This window comes from Eurytemora carolleeae, unplaced genomic scaffold, assembly GCF_000591075.1.
Source record: "Eurytemora carolleeae unplaced genomic scaffold, Eaff_2.0 scaffold1056, whole genome shotgun sequence".
Classification (NCBI taxonomy): Eukaryota; Metazoa; Arthropoda; class Copepoda; order Calanoida; family Temoridae; genus Eurytemora; species Eurytemora carolleeae.
In genome coordinates this window covers 22,253-45,220 of record NW_019397094.1, presented here as the reverse complement: position 1 = coordinate 45,220, position 22,968 = coordinate 22,253, and the positions used below count along the sequence as shown (strand labels likewise).

The window sequence follows — 22,968 nt, the reverse complement described above, 5'->3', positions numbered from 1 at the left end:
TTTTTGTGGGACATCACGTGACCACAGGGAAGGTTTATGAATGATAAATTTTTTTTTAAAAAATGTGTTTTAAAGGTTTTTAATTTTGTAAAAAAATTAAATTCTTGAAAATCCGCGAATTTTTTTTAAAAACCTCAAAATTTTTTTCTTCTTTGTTTTAAAATGTAGACAAAAAAAACATGTTCACAATTTAAATAGAAGATGGGCGCGAAGCATCCTAAAAGCCTAGTAATTTTATAAAACAGAAATATTATTTTGCATTAATAAGTCGACATTGCTTTTTAACTATCGTCCCAAAAAAAGAGTTAATGGGAGAGGAATGAAAGATTTATACTTTTTTATGGACCCGAATTTCTAAATAATCTAGATTTTAAAATAAATGACAGCACATTCTGAAGAATTAGTTAACCTGAGACTAGGAACATGATACATTTAAGATCGTAGCTTTGCAGATTGGAGAAGACATAAATTCTATAAATTCAAGATTATTGCCATTTAACCTTTTCAGATTTAAACTAATACTTCTTATTGGTCAGTTTCATCAGACTTCTGAAATCCTATTGGTCGAGACGACAAGGGCAAGGCCACTATTGTTTAATAATAATACAGAGGTTTTATAATCGTAACAAAAAATCAAGAGTTTTTAAAAACGTTTTTAATTAAATATTAGAACATTCAAAAATAAAAAATAATTCGAAAAAAATCAACATTTATATAAGTTTTAAAAAATTGAAAATCGTGATTTTGTGACTTACTTTTTCGATAATTATTTTTAGGTCAACTTTTGTTCCCTCAATTTTGCCGATTTCCGTCAACGTGGTCTCTGGTGGGTCTGTGCCGAGAGTGCCGAGTCTGCTTTTCTCAGCAACTTCCTTCAGGGGAATTTTATACGCATTAAATGAAAGGAGGGAAGCTGCAGACCGGCTCCTGCATCCTGAACCAATCAGAGTACAGTCTTTCTATCACGTGACGTCTGCCTGAATTTCGACCAATGAGAGAAGAGAAAAGTTCCAGGAATGACTGAAAATGTCGCCAGGTGGCTCTAGTTTAATATATTTTTACCCGGCACGGGGCCTCTTGGCTTTCCTAGCAGACAGAACTAAAAAGCATGGTGAAACTTAATGGTTGAAATTAACCCTACTGGAAAAGTGACATGTAATAAAGAGTTTAAAAATCAGTTAATCAATCAATTGAGTTATTTTTTCATAGCTTTTATGTTGAATCTTGTAAGTGATTCTTTAGTTATAAGCGTTAAAAGTATCGCATATTTCTAGCCTGATTTTATTCTAGGATGGAGTATGGACAGCTTTAATTATTAAACACTTGTAGAACTGACGCATTTATTTATGATTTTTAAAGCATTTTGTTTCCGATTCATAAAACAATGATTGTTTCAGATAAAATGGAGAATGCCGACTAAGAAATTAAATAAAATGTCTAATATGGAAAAGGCTCAAGACACCATGGAAAAGTAAGATTATTTAGTAATATTACTAGTAATTAATATCACTCTGGGCTGTCCTAATGAGATGACCCCCCGCCCCCCCGGGTTTCGTATTCTACCAGAAAACGTTTATTATACATGCACAAATCATACATTTATGCAATATTTCGGCCTAAGTTAACTGTAAATGACACCAGTTATAACTCTGTGGCTTGATCAGATCAAAGCAGACGTTAGTTTAAACGACCCTCCACTTAAAAAGTAGGTCTGATTCACAACAGTACCCTTTTAACATTTAGCTTACAAATAATGAATACAGTATTATTATTTAAAAGCTTGATAAATGTTCAATTCTGACAATTTCCGTCATTGTTTCTGTAGCTGAAATAGAGAAACCATAGTAGAAAGTAATGAAAAATGCAACATTATGTTTAGTGTAAATTTTTAAGTTGGCTTTTATTAATATAACATGCAATAATCTAAATATGAATTTAGTCTTAGTTTGCGGGTCTGTCCTAGGAACGATTTTTGGACCCCCGGCCCCCCCCCCTCCTTATAAATTTTGTACATGTCCAAATTAGTATTTATTTAGCATTATTTATGGTTAGGTTAGGTAAAGACACTTTCTGGGCCGAGCGCTGTGGCCACGTGTTAGGTTAGTTAAGACACTTTCTGGGCCGAGCGCTGCGGCTAGGACAGTCTAGGGGGCCGAACGCTGCGGCCACGGGTTAGGTTAAGTTAAGACACTTTCTGTAAGATCCATGTACAAAATTGATAGGAAGTTGGGCCGGGGGGTGGGGGTGCAAAAATCGTTCTCTAGGAATATACCGAGTTTGCAAATTGAAAATATTTTCTTTGTCGCTTACACCTGCCATGGTGAAGTTGTCTTTGTTTTGTATGTCCTTTATGTGTTCCGTGTCATGTCTGCTGTCTTGTCTGTTGTCCGTTTCCATGTCTGGATCATGTCTGCACGCAAATATATTCCTGCAAATATTATTTGAAATGTTTTCGCGATAAGTTTGCATTAAGTCGTTAATAATTCAGCGCCGGAAATTTGTTAGCTTTACATTAACTGGTGAAGCTGAATTTATGTTAAGCATATAAAATTATACTAAATCTGAACTGAACTAATGTTAACATTTTTAGTTAACACATTTTTTTGCGAAAATTCATTTTTTTAGCATTTTTATGAACAGCTAAAAGTCCAAATTTACTGAATAATTTTGACTTGTAATCAGGCATTTTGATGGGATTATTTTGTTATCTTTTACATACGAACGTCGAGCATGTATCTTAATACATCGTGAATAAAGAACAAATGATATTTTGAAGACTATGCACCCCCTTAAAGATTGGTATGTCGGCAGAAATAATTTGAAATCGAGAAAATTTATAAATTTTTGGGAAACGTAATTTAATTTTTGGGTAAATTGAATCAAATAAGACAAACTAACAGACAATCCACATAAATTTTTTATAGAACATTTACAAAGTTCCATGAAGTCAGTGCAGTGTAAAATGTAGATAGTTCAAACAAACTAATTTTTCCTATGATACATCAGTTTTAGTAGAACATATTAATGCTTTCTAAACATGCCACAAGTGATATATTTGTTTTATTTCCTCTCAATTACCGTTAATTATTAATATAAATAATGTGACAGGAAGACATTTTCTGCCATTCATTTTTATATTTTTTTTGAGGATTAAATGTTAACATCGCTTAATTCTTCAAAATATTAAGTTATGTCTGATGAAAGTGTACCAATTGAACCTTTTTAGGGAGCTACCACCAGGGATTAATCTTCTATTACACAAACTGCGGTCAATCTGTTCTGCGTACTTTATATTTGGGCCTCCCCTCATATTTCTCAGAAACGCCCCCCCCCCCCCTCGCTCCCCATCATACACCCCCCCTTCACCTTAAATGGACGGTATGTAAATCTAGATTTGGATTTCTCAGAATTCAGTTTGAATTCAAAATCATCATCATCCTCATTCCCCTCCCCCAACTCTGTTCTCTTGACCAAATCGTTCTATTTTAAAGTCACCAGTTTATGACACAGTTAATTTTAACCAAATTCTTGTTACAAATTTTTAGTTTCAAGTGCGCTCTATTTAATTGTATAGAAATAATTAAACAATTTTTTATCGGAAAAGTTTCGGATAAAAGTTGGAATCAAACGAAACTACTGTTTTATGGATTTACTGTATCCTCATTTTTAGCTCCCCCTTTTCAAATATCAATAGATTCCCTATTCTCTTTGGCCCATTGACTTTCTTCCCTCCCCCTTTCACCCTAATCGTAAAAGTAATATCCCCTCTCACAACCCCCCCCCCTCTTTTATTCCCCCACCCTCGCATACTTTTACTTTCTCACTTTCAATTGTGACGCTGTATTTTTCTATTGCTAGGTGAGGGGAGATAGATATTTATACTTCTAGAGGAAGGTACCTCTGTAGTAAATACCTACTCCATAACAATTTCGTAAAAGTCTACCCAGGTTCAATCCGTCTGCTGCTTTCAATCCACACGGCTACAATCCCGTGACACAGGGCGCGATATCGTTACTTTTACTGTATTACTTCTAATACAGTATTCAAATCTTTTTACATGGAATGGGTTAATCGTATTACATGATTTGCGTAATTACTATGTGAACAAGGTACGATGTAAATTACAATAGGCCGCAATTTTTTGCTACACTTTGATATTTGAATATAGGTACAGGGTGTCCTACATCATATTAGATCGTTTATAGCTCTAAATTGAGATTCAAGGGACTAATCAGAAAACTAAAGAAAAATTTTGTGATGAAAATACCAGGTTTTTGAGTACTACGTGCGTATTTTGGCGTTAAAGCTTGAAGATAATCCAATATTATTTCGGACGCTCTGTACATCTACTATATTCATACTAGTGCTGGGCAAGCTAATGAAGATCAATCGTTATTTTTGAGAAACTAATTGTTATTTCCCTTTGATTAACAAACGATTGGCAATCATGATTTAACAACTCTGATAAATCTGATAAAAAATCTACAAGCGAACGTTCAAATGTTGAAAAATGGAATAAAGAACGGAAATAAACGAATCTACCGTCTTTGTAACCACCTTTAGATATACATATATTCGTAGGGGTTATATTGGCATTTTTTAGATTCTATTTAGTTTATCCATAGAGTTCTAACTAACCTATAATTCATGTTGGGGAACTGTAAACGTGAACTTTAACATTAGATTTACATTTTAAGCAGACCATCACCAATTTCAGGTTTAAAACCATATTTTCATGGAAATGATAATTCTGTAAAATCAAACCACATGGAATCTTGATCAAACCCGGTTGGTTGGATAATTTTTGTATGGTACCTCAGATGACCCCAGGGAAGATTTATGGATGACAAGTGGGTTCTATACAGTTTCGACTTACGAAAAAAATTTAAAAATTTCAAAATTCACGTAAAAAAAGTTGTTGTCATATCGGACAGTAAACGCAGGAAGATTAATATAATAGCCTAGTAAATATTCATTTGTAAAAGTACATGCTCATGTACGGTTTGTTTATGTTTGTTACCTATAGCCGACAAAACCGTATGGTAACATGTGTCAAAACATTATTATTATTAATTTTGGTAATTCAGCACATTTTAATCATATTCTTTAGAAACGTAATTATAAGTTTAAAATAAATGTCAACATTGCTGTGTTTTCAAGTCCAAGTTGAAACTGGTATATACTGGAAATATTAGAATTTAATACGTTATGTCTAGGGTTTCCACGAAATGGCTAAATCTTTTGTTTGCGTTTCGTTCCGCAAAAATTGCGCAAAAGTTTTGCGAATGGAAACCCTAGTTATGTCCGCAATTATTTTTATACAATAAAGATACTGATAGTCACTAATATTCGAAATTAGAAAGCTCTAATGCGATAATATTTCAAATAACCCTGTATACAAATTTTATTTTAGCCTTTTAAATTTTGTAAGATAATACAATCTTTTCAGTGTTAAAAAATGACGAATTTAGAACTATACCCGATCCAGTTAGGTGTGGACACTCTGTAGCGACTTAAAATGACTGAAAGGCTTACACGCTATAATTTCAAAGTGCCCTACATACATAGATGACCATGTCTGATTCACAAAGGGACCTTTATGATCTTTGTCTGATCAAGTATCAATTAAATATCAATTTTGATATTTCGAAATTTGATTTTTTCAATTATGATTTTTCTTCAAAAGGTTCTTTGCGCATTTCTCCTACAGGAAAACTTATAGGAAATATCAGAATTAAAAACTTTTAAACCTGTTAAAACGACGTTTTCCTTCACATTATTGATCAGTTAAAGGTTTCAAGGGTACCGTTGTGAATCGGACATCACCATCTTATTATGGATGGTCACTTGTATTTACGCGAACAGTCCCTTTAAATCGTTTAGAGGGCGTCCTGGATGAGGGGATGTTTAAGCCAAATATATTAACTGATTATCGTGAAATATTAAATATCATTAATGATTATAATCATTAAGGTCTTAATTAATGAGTTTTTTAACAAGTGATCATAATAATTAAACAATACAACATTAAAACTATTGTTAAAATACAAGAATAAAAAACAAATTGCAATTTCTTCCAGAAAAAAGTATTATTCCTTCTACCCCCCTCCCTATTTTTCTTTGCAGAACGGAAAAGGTCATTTGTAATCTTTGTTATGCTTTATTTAAGAACTAATAATGGAGAAAATACATTTGAGGAAAATAAATGAATATTTTGGGGGAAATTTATGAAACTTTAAAGTATAAGTATGTATAAACAAAATTACAAGTTGAGGATTCTTTGCATCGTATTTTATACATCAACTTTTGCCAACTTTTTTGCTTTAGATAAAAAAGTTTTCGCCTAAGCGGAAAACACAAGGCTATATAATTTCTCGAAATCTCTTTCCCCCCCAGAAGTTATTTATGCTTGCGCGGAGAGAGATTTTTTGGGGTTGTGTTTTACGCGCTGAATTGGAAAAATTAATAATTCTTAGGTGGATATCAAAGATTTTTTTGGGGAGAAGTATCAAGAAAAAGTGAAAGGGGGGGGGGGCGTAATTCTAAAAAACATACACTCCAAACATTGAGCAATGTGCAACTTTGTTTTTTTTGCCTTCAAATTCTTTAATTCTCATTATTATATATATTTAAAAAATGCTAGAAGACTCTTAGTTGAAAGAATCAAATATTAAACAATAAAAGTTATTTGTTACAAATTCATTTTATTTTTAACAGATTTTTATCATATAGGGAACTTCCAATTCCCCAGTGATCTATGAAGAACGGAAAGGATTTTGGGATCAAAAGGGTAACTGGCAGCAACTGAGGGTAGATTGAGGGTAGATTTATTATGTAGATAATAACTGAGATATTGAGAGAAAATTATAAATTTAAATATAACTTGACGAGCCTTTCATAATTTTACTCCAGGGTGAAACTTCAGAGATGATTGTAAAATTGAAAATGTTTCTCATTTCGTTATTTTTACAGTTGAGGGAGGGAGGATATTATATTTTTAACGAGGGGGTACCCTCCTTCATTTATGAGGGGGCTTGTAGGAGGGGTTTATAGTTATGTTGTTTAAAGGGTTATGTTTGTATATACACATTTAATCTGACGTTGTTTACACAGGTGTCTCCACTATACAATACTTCCTATAGTCTCGGTACTACTAGGACTCAATTAAGGTTTAAGTGAGGTAAAGGAAGGGGGGGGGGCTTTGACTTCAGCTGCAGCTGTAATTTCTCCGTGGTATAATTCCTGATTCAGTTGAAATGGGTGTTTCAAGAAATTAATTATAATTGACCGTGTTAAAACTAAAATGTAATTGGGCATCCTGGCTGTATGTTTTTACAGTTTAAAAATACCAGTCTAAGAAATAAAATTTAATTAAAACCTGACCCTATCTTTGTGATCACACCTGTGACTTTTATTTTAATGACCCACCGTCCCCCTCCCCCTCTCGTAAACCTTTATCAGTAATACCTCAATAAAGGTTCTACTGTAAGGCATAAATAATAATTAGTTTAAATGCTAGAGAAAAATATGTTTGCGCTGTTACAACATTATTTGCTTGTTTTAACTTTATGTAATAAAAATATATAAAAATTTTCCTTTCGAATGACTACCTTATTCCTTCAGTGAAGTTTTTATTGAGTTCTTTAATTTTTGTTCCTGAATTATAATCATTAGATCATTTTCTGCTGATTTTTTATCTAATACGTTTTAACTTGTATTTGTTGTACTGCTTGTGTCTGTACCCTTATATTTCTTAATTTTTTATTAATTTATGTTGTTAATTTAGGCAACTAAACTAAACTGGTGAATGGTTATTGGGCAGCACAACTCAAAATATCAATGCATTCTAAAAGCAGTTGAAAAATCCAAACCGTGAAAGAACAAAGTTATTTTATTTTTTTTTAACTTTTTACATTGATTTTTTATTCAAGATGAAAAAGTTGGAAAACTCTTTTATTTATTTTTCTTGTCAAATAATACAATTTTGAAATATTTAGGTTGCACAGAAATTTATTTTTTCCTTTACTTATTTATTTTGAGAAAAATTAGTTCGTTTGGGTTGAATTAAATTTTGAGCTTATATTGTTTTAACCGCCCTGTACTACGTAACTATGCAGGTTGATTTTCCTGGTGCATTCTTAGTTTAATGCGTTTTTAGACACAAGCCACCCTTCCCTAAATATAACCCCCTCTCTCACTCTTTGCCAGGGGTGGATATTATTCCATTCTCGTTCTCTCTCTTCTAGTGCCCGCTTTGACCTTGGTGAAGTCTCTCCGCACAGAATACCATTCAACCAATCAGAGGACAGAGATTCTGGTCTCAATGACCAATGAGAGAAGAGTATTCCGGCCAGAATCTTCTGTTTACAGACTCTATAAGGGGGGGGGGGAGTGCGCAGCGTACCGCGTTTTTACTCCCGAGTCTAGTTCAGTAGAGGTTAGGATGCCGGCTACAACACAGCCAGGCTATAATTCACTAAATAATGGGCAACAGACTGAACAAGTCATGCATTATAAGTAAGTAACATTCGTGGCAACCCTAAATAGTGATTAATACCTCAATAGTTAACAAAATTGTGTTGAACATATATGTTGTCATCTTTGTTTTCCTTGATTTATCCGATTATTTTGTGTGTGAAGACTTACTTGCACGTGGTGAAGATGGAGGGGGTGAAGCTGCCAGGGTTAGTGGAAGGGGGGGGGGGTTAGAAAGCTGCCTCACAGAAGGGGGTGGGGGTGACGCAGCTTTATGCATCCCCTTCCCCTTCTCAATCCCGCGTAATTCCTTACTTTACCTCCAAAGCATGGACTTATGTGGGTATGAATGTTAATTTCAAAATATAGACTTTTCTTTGTTTAAACAGTGTCTTTCATAGTCATAAATGTGCCCGTGTCATACTTAATTCATATTTAGATACATACACTGTTTATTTACAGTAAATAACTACATATTCTAATAATGTTTAAAATGTTAAAAATGTAAATATGGCAAGTTATGTGAATCTCCGTTCTAAAGTTTCTATCCTCAAAATTTATTTCTAATATTTTTGTTTCCCTAATCAATGCGTTTTTTAAATCACATATCTTTGATTGATTGATTGATTGATTGATTGGTTGGTTGATTGATTGATTGATTGATTTTATTAAAGTTGATTTTGAAGTATCACACCTTAGAATTATTGATACGAAAAAAGCGTCAAGTTTTCTTAAAAAACATGATACATATACAATTAATTAATTATTTTACCCCAAAAATTAAGACAATTTATACTGTGTTAATAACAAAGAGAGAGAGGGGTGGGGGGGGGGGGCTTGATTTATAGAAACACCATGGAGTTTCATGCACATGATTTCTATTTATTTTGGTTGCGAGAATAGGGCGTATACCATCCATAGAGATCAAGCTTTGATTTATTGTTCTCAGACTTTTCATGCCATAGACAGAATATTTCATACAATTTTATTCACAGACAAAATATTTCATATATTTTCATTCATATTCATTCTTATTTTTAACATTTTTTGTGTGTAATAATACTGGGGATTAAAATATTTAACCGATTTAAGTTAAATGCTAAATAAACAAGGTTAGTCAATCCAAATATTAAGTCGGATCTAATCGTTTCTAGTTAAAACCTTGCTGACATTTTTTTTAGTGCAATTTTAATAGTTAATTAAACCTTTCCTAGAGGGAAATAAGATTTAAGTTATCTTAATTCTGTCTTTATGATCCTAATGAATCCTTGAGAAGAAGACAAAATTGATAAGAAGCGTGTTAGCCTCAGAACGTGGGCGGATTTTTATCGTGGGGATGGTGGGGGGAGCCTGCTTGTTAAATATATATTTTTTTTTGGGGGGGGGGGATTACCATAAGAAGGCTTGGTTGGGAAAACTAAAGAAGTGCAAATGCTCAAGACTTACAAAGAGAATGAGAAAGGAGAGTTTAGATAAGTTCAAAGTTCATGATTTATGTGTTCTCTTGTGTTCTAAGAAATACTGTGAAAGTGTACACTTGTTTCTTTATACGACTGCTGGGGGCCCTATCGCAGTTCAAGACTATAAAAGCTGCAGTTCAAATGTATAAGAAGATCTTAATTTTGCGACATACTCAAACTAAGTTTTTGTCTACCCTAACAGCTCTCTAGTCGGCGTTATAGAATGAGGCCCTATGCCCCCCCTCCCTTCACTTCTTCGTAGCAGAACTCCTCTATTTGTTATTCTTAAGCTAAGTTTCTGTCCATTCTGACCTTTCTAAAGCTAAACGATGGGATAGGAAGGAGGGAGTAGGATTTGTATAAATATCATCCAGAATTATTGAACAAATAACGAGTTAAATGCTTCACTGTGGAGCTTTATTAAAAACACTCATATTGGGCCTAGGCACTGCGGCAAATAACATTATATTATTATTATTTTTATTGGAGCGTTATGTTTATTAGAATGAGCTTTAAATTGCGGTTCACAACGGTACCCTTATAACCTTAATCGGAGTTTTTTACGTTGCGAATTCTGACAATATTGTTTCATATTACGAAAGAGAGAACATGACTGAAAATTTATGTTTTAAGATTACTTTTGTGAATCGAATATGCCTGAAATTACGTTGACAATATCTTTAATACCTCAAAAGCTTGTAATAGGGTTGATTGTTTGGCGTACCTTTGGGCTATTCTAAGAATCGTAAGTGATAACTTGAACCCCTCGTCTCGTTGATATACAATGCATCGTAAAGTGTCTAGCTCAGTTCCTCCGTTTCTTTTGAATTATGGAACATTAACCCTGACATCCCTGGTTCCTTGGTTCTTTCTGTTCTCTCAAGGTATGGAACATTAACCCTGACATCCCTGGTTCCTTGGTTCTTTCTGTTCTCTCAAGGTATGGAACATTAACCCTGACATCCCTGGTTCCTTGGTTCCTTCTTTTCTCTCAAGGTATGGAACATTAACCCTGACATCCCTGGTTCCTTGGTTCTTTCTGTTCTCTCAATGTATGGAACATTCACCCTCACACTTGGGTTCCGAGACTCCTTCTTTTTTGATGTATGGTACATTAACCCTGCCAACTTGGGTTCCGAGATTCCCACCTTTCTCATAAATTATAGAACATTAACTCTGACATCTTGGGTTCTGAGATCCCTGCCTTTCACTTGAATTTTAGAACATTAACCCTGACATCTTGGGTTCCGAGATTCCTGCCTTTCTCTTAAATTTATGTAACATTAACCCTGACAACTTGGGTTCCGAGCCTAAGGGGAACATGGAACTAATAAATGATACTAGGATTGTTGTTAAATTCTAACTGTGGGGGGTGGGGGGAGAAGGGTGGCAAGATTCTTTCTTAACTTTAATTTATTCACAAAACTATCCAATATTAAAATTTACTCTGAAAGTTAACAAATTTTGTGCAAAGCGTTTTGGGTAAATTTGCCTTTTGAAGACTTAATTGTAGATATGTCTGGACTCGGGAATTAATCTCAAATATACTTGGCTTGTCTGGGTTTTAATAGTTCATCATCAACGTTAAAAGTATTTGTGCACATTTTACTGTTGTTTAATATTTAACATTTTTATGACTACTATCAAGATTATTTATGCTAGAACATAACAAGTGTATAGTTATTATTTCACACGGTCTTAATGAGACAAACTTACACATAAGGTTTCCAATCCACGGAGCAACAGTATAATTAAGGACTGTAAAAAAATCCGTGAATTGAACATATTTTCTGTCGTAATTGTTAAATAATTATTCCGTAATGCCTCTATGTCTACTGACCCGTGAGCTAAAAAATATTTTTAAAAATAAATGCAAAAATTCCACATGAAAAATGCGTTTTGTTGATTTCATTAATTTCTAATTTGCGTGAAATTTTTATTATCATTAAATTATTCATAGTTTGACAGCTAGTGCCAATCAATGTCTTGTATAAAGATATTATTCTTTGTTCATATTGTTATTATCAGTTTTTATCATGCAGTGTTAGATATGATGCTATTGGTTCCAATTTCTGGACCACTTAACCCACGTTGTTAAATTAATATTATTTCTATTGGAGTTTTAAATTTACTATTAATGAGATTTTAAGTGTCCCTCCATTTAAAGAGGCGAACAGGTATGTTCGAATCACAACGGTAATCTATAAACTCTCCGTCTGAGCAAAAATGATCAGGAATATATCCTTGTCCATTCTGAAAATATTAAATTCGAATTGTCAAATTGTTTAATGTGACATGCCGATTTTTAAAGAAGAAGTCTAAGAAGAAAGTTTTATTTTCCAGTTAGAAAAATAGGATATTTTCCTTTTTCCTCATCGTCGTTTGAGAAATGGTTGGAAGGGTACCATTGTGAATTAAATAAGTTTCTAAAAGAAACCGTTTGAATTTTATCATTTACTAAATTCTCACTTTTTCAGGTATCTAAAGGAGTTTAGAGTGGAGCAGTGCCCTCTGTTTCTCCAGCATAAGTGCCAACAGCATCGCCCCTTCACTTGCTTCAACTGGCATTTCCAAAATCAAAAACGTCGGCGGCCTGTGCGTCGTCGGGATGGAACATTTAATTACAGTGCTGATAACTATTGTGAAAAGTACGATGAAACGACTGGAATATGTCCTAATGGAGAAGAGTAAGTACTTAATTCTTTTTAAAAACCGCCCTTTCCCCGTCCCAAATGTTTTCTTCCCTTAATAAAACGTGTTCCTTTTCTGAAATCTAAAAATGCCCTATAAAGGGGTTTGAAATAGATTTGAGTCCATTCTGCCTAAATTGGCTGTCCAAGATCGGTCGCTTGTAATAAATCGCCCAGATTTTAGTAGAATTTTTATTCTAAGTTTCAAACTGTGCCCCCCCCCCCCTTCTCCTTGCCCCACATACGTTTGTGCGTTCACTGGGTACGCACATATACTCATTTTGAGTCAATCAAACAAAGCGCTCGCGCGCGTTCTGAATATTTTCTCAATCCTTTTCCTTCAATCCCCCTCAATTTATATCACCCTATTTGGAACTCTCCCCCCCCCCCAACACACTGTTCTGATAAATTAATCTGAAAGAGGGGGGGGGGGTTACTATGTGGACTGCTTGGGAATCTTTCTATTCAAATAAAGTGCAAATATATATTTCAAAAGGTTTTTTGAAGCCCCCCCCCCCCCTGTCAAAGGTTGGGACACTTCAGTTACATAAAGAGGGTGCGGACCCTTAGTATTGAAAAAAAAAACCGGATCAATCAAATCTGAGGGTTTTGTCCATGTTTTTCTAGCCAGGGAGGGGGCGGGAGAGGGGGTATTGTCGTATTAGAAACTTTTACAAAAACCTGGACACCATGTCATATTATGGTATTTTCTTTTAAAAATCCTAAATCATACAGTTGCACCCAATAATTATTGTTATTTTAATTCTAAAACTAAAACTGATAATTTTCTTAATTTCATTTCTTGATATATCTTGTGTTAATCGCAAATTAGGTGTTCACCTTTCGCGTTAGATATGATTGTGTGGGAACATATGTGTCTAATAATACTTGGTTTGATTTTATTTGAAAGTACATAATTTCTACCCCCCTCCCCCCCTCGTTAGCAACGTAATTTTCCTTCTACATGTTCGTATTTTGCAAACTGATGTTCCAATTTATTTTTCGAGACTGAGAGAAATTACTTCGTGCTTTTCTTCGTTCAAATGCAAATGTATTTTGTCTCTGTTAATAGTGTCACCATTTTGAAGTTCAATTGGATTAAAGTGAAAGTTTTTTTTTCAGTTAAAGTTTAAAGTTTACGACCTTTTTCAGTGTGCCCAACTCAAAATATGCCTTTGTCAAATCAATGTATTTTATGCTTATCACTCTAACTTTATTTTTGACAAGCGTGAATTTAAAATATTTTTAGAACTGTCTCGCATTATCACATCCAAGAATTGAAGCTTCCATGTCAATATATTTGCTAAAGCATTTTTTATAACATCCCCCCCCCCCACTCCATCGGCCTTGCCGACTAGGGTTTAATTAATTGCCCTTTTCAATACGTGGAAAGGGATGAATAATAGCCAAGATTTCATCATCTAGTTTAAATAGTTTTTACTACCGTATTCACCTTATCGTAAGACTAAAAAGAGTCTGTTTAATAATAACAATGTTTTCTCCAAGCCATTAGCCCACTTTTTGCCAATTAAATAATACTTCATATATTCAGTGTTGAGAAATACTCCTTTGGAGCTAATACACTTTAAACTAAAACATGACAAGACCGTTAATTAAATCCGCGAACTTATCAATAGTATTCCTATAAATTCTTTTTTGTTTAACAAAAGCGTTATTTTTTCTCATCGAAAGATTTGTACTTAACGTACGGTGTATATTTGAGTACGTGATAAAACAACTTTAACAACTTGTTGTTAAAATGGAACAATAAAAAATAATTTCAGCTTGGCTTATAGACGCACAGTAGACGTGTCGACTAGAAACAATAAAAATAAACAAGTTAAAAACGTGCTGAAGCTTTGAGTAGAACGACGTGAAAGAATCATTATACAAAAATGAATTGTTATACTTGGTTGTGGAACCAACCCCTTTATGGATTCATTTTTACAGATTTAATTGACGGGTTCGACCTTAGCATGCAAAATCTAATTTAGTCTTAGGATGGTATTGGAGAAAGGATTGAGGGGGGGGGGGGGGCATATCGGTTTTCTATATTTGGTTTTATAATTTTTCTGTGTCTCGAAGCGTTGATATATTTTTGATACGTAGCTCTTAAATCATTTATTCAAGCTCCTCTCCGTCGTACCTTTTAATCTGTTTATATCACATGACAATTTTAGAGGTTTTATCAGAACAATAGCATACTTTTCACTTGGTTTTATGGTTGCCAGACATGACTCATAAAAAATATACTTCTCTCTACATTTTTATTTTTCGCACAAATATATCCGTTTACATAATTAAAACATATTTATTCTCTAAAACTTAAATTAACTACCTTAAATTGTTAAATTTAATTTCAAAAAAAGATCAAAGCTTGTACAAGAATGACTTTTTTAAAACTTGATTCTTCCAAAACATTTGGTTATTAATTTGGATGTTGGATGATAAAGGATTAATCAGAATTCTATTCGATATCGATCTCTACCGATTTTACGTTTTTTGTTGTGTCAACATGTATATACGTTGTACGTATATACAATTCATTCCTTTTTCAGACTTTTTTATACATTCTCATGAAGATGTTTAATATTTTTCCTCTTAAATATTTCCTTTTCCTTTGTTCTCTTGTTTAATGATTCCTATATTATTTTATTTTTATTTGTATTTTTAACGTTTGTACTTTTATTTTGATATTTACAAATCGATTTATACTTTTCACAAGTGCGGAAACAAAATATTTAAATACTCGGTCCAGGACTTATATGCTTTTTTGTTTTAATTTTATTTAATTAAAAGAAAGGTATAAACGTTAGATGTATTAATTTTACCAGGAGGAGGGAGGAATCTGTCCAGGCTTAGCCCCCCTCCCCTGGAGTGGGGAGGTTTATAATATTTTTTTTCTTAATTAGTTCTAGAACAAGGACAAGAAACAAGATATTAATAAAGAACTGACAGTTACATCTTGTCGGTTGAATTATCTTCAAGAACCCGATATCCTCGTTATATATATTTCCACATTTTTTAGGGGAAAATATCCCCTCCCTTCAATCTTCCCACTACATACACGCCGGACGCCTCCCCCCCCCCACTCATCAAGCCGATTTCCTTTTTTTGGGGTGGGGGATTTTTTTAGTTCGAATAAATCGTTTTTTTCACCCCCCCCCCCCCCCTGTAAAATAATAAACACAATGATACTTGCATCAACCTCCTAATGTTTAATTTCTGATAGTTCCTTTCAAAATTGAGTACAAGAAGACAATTTATGAAACTATTGTGTACTCTATCATTCTTCCTCACTTCATCGTGAATTTCATAATAAACGTGCTATACAGTAATCATCGTGCTATAAAGTAAAATTAGCTGTACATTATAGCACGTGTGCTTTAAAGTTTTGATGGGTCCCAGATTTTCTCTATAAAATTTAGGATATTTTCAATGGAAATGAAAATATAATTGATATCAACTATATATTTTGACTTCTGCTTTGTTTTAAAGCTTATTTGATCCAGAAATAGCCATTGAAATAAGATAAGTACACAAACGTTTCAAAAAATTACATATAACACTATTATTTTGGCACGACATGCTATATCGCTAAAGCTCGGGACAAAAATAAATCTAAAAAAGCATCAACTTTCTCGATAAAAATAGAAAATACATGTATATTGTAAATATTGTATATTAAAGCAATATATCTATCTGAATTACTATCCGTAAATAACGACCATGCCTCCTAAATGGTTGGATCAAATAAATCGAAGTCGATAATAAAGAGAATAGCTTTGTCAGTGGGGAGGAAGGGGGGGGGGAGATGTAGGTTATCCTAAGTTCAAAAACTGATTGAAAAAATCTCGATTCTTTAATCTTGTAATAGGACACACATAGACAAGGCCTCGAACAGATAGATAGATGGATAGATTGTGAGATAACGATAATAGATTGATAGATAGATGGATAGAGAAGTCAGATATACAAGATAAGGAATGAGAACTGGAAATTATGTCTTTCAAATTTAAAAAAGAAAACGATTAAACAACTCAATATTTTCCTAAATTGAATGTTTTAAATTCATCGAAAAAACCCGTCGGCTTATCCTTTAATTTGCTTGTTTCTTGACCTTAGTGTTGGCTTGGATATATGCTGATATGTAGAGAGGGTCGGCCTTTGTGACTCTGATGTCAAAATTTGAAAATATTTCCCCAATTTCGCCGCGGGTCTTGTATTTAGGACCCTTAAATTCTTCTGTTAGGAAGACTCGTTTTCAAATACTTCAGTTAGGAATACTTAAACATCTAATTCTCCGGTTTCGGATTCTCCTTGAAGTTCAGGGAGGGATTCTCATTCCTAATCACTTTTAAAAGAACTACTCGAATCTTGAGTTTTGATATTTTTTATTTTTTTTTATTATGGGAGCCTTTTTAAATTTNACAGATACAGATACAGATACAGATACAGATACAGATACAGATACAGATACAGATACAGATACAGATACAGATACAGATACAGATACAGATACAGATACAGATACAGATACAGATACAGATACAGATACAGATACAGATACAGATACAGATACAGATACAGATACAGATACAGATACAGATACAGATACAGATACAGATACAGATACAGATACAGATACAGATACAGATACAGATACAGATACAGATACAGATACAGATACAGATACAGATACAGATACAGATACAGATACAGATACAGATACAGATACAGATACAGATACAGATACAGATACAGATACAGATACAGATACAGATACAGATACAGATACAGATACAGATACAGATACAGATACAGATACAGATACAGATACAGATACAGATACAGATACAGATACAGATACAGATACAGATACAGATACAGATACAGATACAGATACAGATACAGATACAGATACAGATACAGATACAGATACAGATACAGATACAGATACAGATACAGATACAGATACAGATACAGATACAGATACAGATACAGATACAGATACAGATACAGATACAGATACAGATACAGATACAGATACAGATACAGATACAGATACAGATACAGATACAGATACAGATACAGATACAGATACAGATACAGACCGTTGTGACATACCGCCTGTAAAGTATGGGACAGAAAAGTGATGGGTGGTCCCAGTTCATTCAGGAATTTGGAAATAATTAATATAATAAAATTTTTTTTCAATAGATGGATAGATAGATGGTTAAATAGATGGATAAAAGGATGGATAAATAGATGGATAGATGGATAGAATATAGATGGATAGATAGCACGACAGTTGAAAATCTAATAATGATAAATGTTACAGGCTGAAAAAGTTAAAATAAAAATAATTATTTTATGAAATTCAAGTCACTCTTGAGCTTTTGCCATTATGAATTCCCCCCCTCAATTTTGAAAATCAAATAGCGCCCCTTGTTTAAGGTCTAGCCAGGGTTGTTGCCAAGTGCATGAGGGTTTCAGGGGAAGAAAAAAACTTATGTTTTTTGATAATTTTTGTTTTTTTTTCTTTTACACATTTTGCGATCTTGTTAAAATTTTATTATTAAGGATTAATTATTTACCCCTGAAAACAGGTTATAGACTCACAAAGAGACTCAGACAGCGCGGAGGGAAATTCATTTCAGGGGCAACAAAGGCCCATCTCCCCCCCCCCGCTTACCATATCCGTTTAAAAAGGGGGTGGGGTGGAGGCTTATTTTTATTATTATTTAAAAGAAAATTAATGGAGGAAGACGTAAAATTCCCCTTCTAGGCTAATAAATGATCATCTACAAAATGATTTTCAGCTGAATTATTTGATCTGTATGAATTTTTTGTACAACGGACAATATATACATGTACGGTGTACATGAACATTTAGTAAATATCTCCGCTGTAAATCTCGGGGCGTGTACTTTTCTAGGACTACAGCCAATAAATCCTTTCAAGGAACCCTTAATTTTNCCCCCCTTATTTTGATTTCCTTAAATATGACCTCGTAATGGTAAACCACCCTCTCCTGTCAAATATTTGATCCTCCCTTTTTATTATTAATAAAAACATAAGAAACTACACAATTTTATCATAAAATTTTCTACATGTTTCAATTTTCAACCCCTTTACTCTTACTTTCTTAGTCATTCCCTTAGTTATTCAAAAGTTGTATTTATTTTCTTAATTTTCTTTCTCATTCATCCCCCCTCCCCCTTCTATTCCCTACTTCCTACATATGATTTATCTGAATACAGTTATAAGTATTCGCCTATGTGGATATCCATGCCCTTGCCTCTAGGCATATACACACTACCACCTTCCTATAAACACATTCATAAACAATGCTTTTGTAAAGTTTTTCATTTTATTTATTGACAGTCATGCAACTAAACAGCTTGACACAATGAAATTACTTGTCGCACAGTCGTAATAATAGGCGACATATTTCACTTTTCACCACACCAAATTAAAAATGAAATTTGGAATATTAATTTTTTATAAAAAATGTACAAGTACATTTAAAGATAATTTTCTTGAATTTTCTCTTGAACCGCTGGGATAGAAATTATAATCATGTTGACCGTGGTTCTAAGGAGATATAGAAACCAGTTTTCGGGGTCTGCCCAGCGTTCATACCATGGTCATACCGCATCCTTNCCACCATTTCCAACAGAATCGAAATTTTAAAATGATGTTCTCAAAAATTTTGGTTCCATTTGATCATGAAAGGATATTTTGCCATGTAAGGTCTAGGGAGTTATTGATAAATTATGATGATAAGATAAGCGTTATAATCTATATTAATATCTTCTAATTAATCTATCTAATTTAGTCTCTATATCTACTTATCAGACATATGGAACGTTTTTTAAACAAAGATATTTAGATACGGGTCTTGCTTTGTCGTCATGTTCATAGCCACGCCAACTCAATTATTCTCATAAACATTGCTAACATATCTAATTAATAGTCAACTTTTATTTATAGTTAAATTAACTTTTTTAATTTATATTAATCTTTTGTTTTATTTTAAAGCCCTCTAAAATTTTCTTTTAGGTTTGTTAATTAATCAGCGGTTACTTCTACTCATATTTTTAGCTAACTCAATTTTTAGATATAGCTAACTTTTACCTTAATCATACTCATTTATTTCTAACTCACTGAACTCATCTAAAGCTTGACTTTCATATTATTGTATTAGCCTCCTCCCCCACCCCCATCCCCCTTATGCTGTCACTATGAAGTTACGCCCCTGTACTGGAACCCTAATATTTACGATTTTGACAATTTCCAGAGATAAATTAGGACTCTAAACCCTACATCCAGGTCCTTCTTAGGTTTCAAGCCAGAGCCTAATACGTAAATAGTTTCTGGGTGGTAAGAGGGAGGGGAGGGGAGCTTGCGTGCGTTCTTCAGTGTTTTCGTTTTTATTTATCTGTTCCTTTCACAATATTCTTATATTCTAAAGCTAAACCTAAAGATTGAATTTTATTGAAAAATCTACCTTAATCCAGATTTGCCAGTTTAGGCATCAATTTCAGTTTATAGGCTAGTGCAAGACTTCATAGTTATTAGCTGAGAAATAATAGGTATTCCTGTCTTGATAATATTAGATCATCATGGACCAGGATTGGGTTCCTATTTGTATTATGTATATTGTGTGTTTCCTTCAACTGGCCTTGCCGGCTTGATTGATTTCATTTTCGCATCAATTCACATAAATGAAAATTTTAATTGTACCCTTGAAACAAGACAAATGGTGTTAAACAATGATATCTCTGTGAAATATCTTTTTCTTCAAGATAAAACTCCATTATTTAGGTTCCTGTGAGAAAAAAAAGAAGAGAAAAAGATTGTTAGATAAAATATTATGATAGATTAGAATAGAATGTGGTGGATAGGGTGGGAGAAGGGATCTTATTAAAAATAATAAAATATTTTAGAACTGTGGGGAAGGAAAGGATGAAAAGGGTGGGCTACGGAAAGGATTAATGGGTTGGCTAAGGAAAGGAGAATGGGCCGGGTGGGCTAAGATAGGATGAAAGGGGAAGTGACCGGGTGAGCTAAGTGAAAAGATGAAAGGGAAGGATCCGGGAGGGCCTGAGAAAGGGGTGGGTTTGTAACCAGGGAGGGATTGAGAGCGGAGTCTGGAGTCTACAGGAATATGGATCAATAAGTCTGGATCCTGGAGGTTAGGGTCACCAGACACAGCCTCTAAGCAGCCTCCCCCCCTCCTCCTGTCTGGGGGTAGGAGGGGAAGGGGGGGCTGGGGGATGTTAATGCAATTACGATCATAATATATTTTACCTTAAAAAGAGAGAGCCTAAATAATTCCCAAAATTGTGATAATTGGATTTCTTTTTGTTATGTCTGGTGGTTCGATGAAACCCTGTGTTGTTGCTAGGGGATGAATTAACCCCCTATGGGGAATATGTCTGGAATTCTGCGAGGGAGGGGAGGCGGTTATACATTGGTTTAACAAAAATCCATCTGTGGAAAATATTGTACACGTTCAACATTTTAAATTCATATTTATTTAAGCCTCATCATTTCAAACTGAGGAGAAAGAAAGAAAGATGATTGTTAAATTTGTTTTTTAACTATCATGGATTGTTTTTATTTTTGTTAAGTTTCTCGCTTTGGTAATTTAGCTGAACTAATTTAAATACTCAGGCAACGTGATTTTTTATTTATTTGTTAAGGTCTAGAATTTAACAAATCATTTTAGAACAACTTCAGTTTCAAGGGGTGTAAATTATATTTAAATGCGTACATGTTTTTTTGCCCCTCTCCCCCACTCATGAATGTCCAGCTCGGTTTAGAGCGGGTCGTAATATTTTGATGGTTGACTTGGTAGGCAAAAATATTTCCCTAGACTAAAAATGTTAGTGTAGCATAAAAATTGTGTACGTAGCATTGGGTTTCATTGGACATTTTGTTGAACATTTTATATTTTAATACTTTAATGATATTTGTAAAAAAATGTTTCATTGAATAATGTACACCCCCTTTGTATGAAGTAACTTTGAAGTAAAGATTTGTAGACAGTAGACGATATAAAATTTGTACAATGCACATGAACGCTTGATTGCTAGAGATACCTTTTACACACGTACTTCATACCCTGCTAAACCTAATACCTGTATTTTAAATTGTGGAAGGAAAAATAAATAAATCAAATTTGCATTGTTGTTAATTTTTCAGGGGTGTAAAGTATATTTTCTTAATAAATCAATCCCCCTCCCTCCCCTCCCCTCTCTTTTGAAACCTATTCCGCCAGAATTATTTAGAGGTTTATTCGCTAAATTGGGGAAATTAAGTGATTTATAGGGGAAAATAAATAAATGGGTTAAAAGTATGATAAAGGATAAAAAAAATTCCTTTTGATTCTCAATTCCCCCCTTGAAAACATACACCCCTGAATTTGGTTCCAAATTTTGTTTTATTATAATAATTATTTGTTTCAGTTGTACCCTGTTACACCGTACTGCTGGGGATACAGAACGCAGATATCATCTTAGATATTATAAAACGGGAATGTGCGTGCACGATACAGATAACAGGTTAGAATCGCGCTAGCGCGCGCTTGTTTGTTCAAAATATTATTTCCGACAATTGTAGTTCTTATGTGCTTCGAAATGACCTTAATTTTGTCCGTATCTAATGTATATTAGCCCGGCTTTATAATCAAACCAAACCAAATTAACTTTCAACCTCCATTAAGCAAAGCAGAGGCCTTGTATCTCATGCAGCTGAGAAATGTTTTTATTTTAGTTATCTTTAAAGTTCCCGCCAGATTTTAGAGCAAATATTGACAAAGGAATTGTGTGTAATTGACGTTTTTGTTGCCGAGCTTATTTAAAGACGCGCTAGTCAAACAAATCAATTTCAAAGACAGTTGGTTGGTGCAATTGTTGTAAAAGTCCACGTGTGATGCCAGTTTTTGGTAAATTTTGTAGAACGAGGTGTTTACTGTGTAATTTATATTTTATAGCTAAATAAAATGTCTGCTTCGTGATTGTATACTCAGAAGGTTTAGTCTTTTGTTTGTCTGACATCGTGCCCCTCCCTCCCCCCTGAGATAGGGAGAGCCTCCTCCCTTACCTCGTTCTAAGACTCTAGGAGCCACTCCCTGCCACCCCACTCCGCCCCTTTTCGCAAACGCTCTTGGATATATTTATTGTATTTCTCTGAAGGTTTCAAATTATTTTTGTGAATTGAAGGTGATTATTGTAATGTTTGTGGCTTAATCATCATTTACCTAATTAAACACGAAAACTGAACATAAACAAAGCTCATTCGTGTTACCTTTACATTTCCAATTCAACCTTTCC

At 33.8% G+C, this 22,968-nt stretch overlaps 1 protein-coding gene across 2 annotated transcripts in view; it reads left to right on the top strand.

The window, feature by feature from the left end:
• The first annotated feature begins 1,367 nt into the window (after positions 1-1,367).
• LOC111711797 (RING finger protein unkempt) overlaps positions 1,368-22,968 on the top strand; it is a 39,794-nt gene continuing 18,193 nt past the window's right edge. The window contains exons 1-3 of one of the 2 annotated variants that reach the window (XM_023486242.1): positions 1,368-1,471; positions 12,413-12,622; positions 22,102-22,197. In XM_023486242.1, coding sequence (XP_023342010.1) covers positions 1,410-1,471; positions 12,413-12,622; positions 22,102-22,197 — 368 coding nt within the window. In that variant the 5' untranslated portion in view covers positions 1,368-1,409. Of the gene's footprint in view, positions 1,472-8,420; positions 8,518-12,412; positions 12,623-22,101; positions 22,198-22,968 lie in introns of those variants that run through there. The other variant, XM_023486240.1, reaches the window with a different exon arrangement.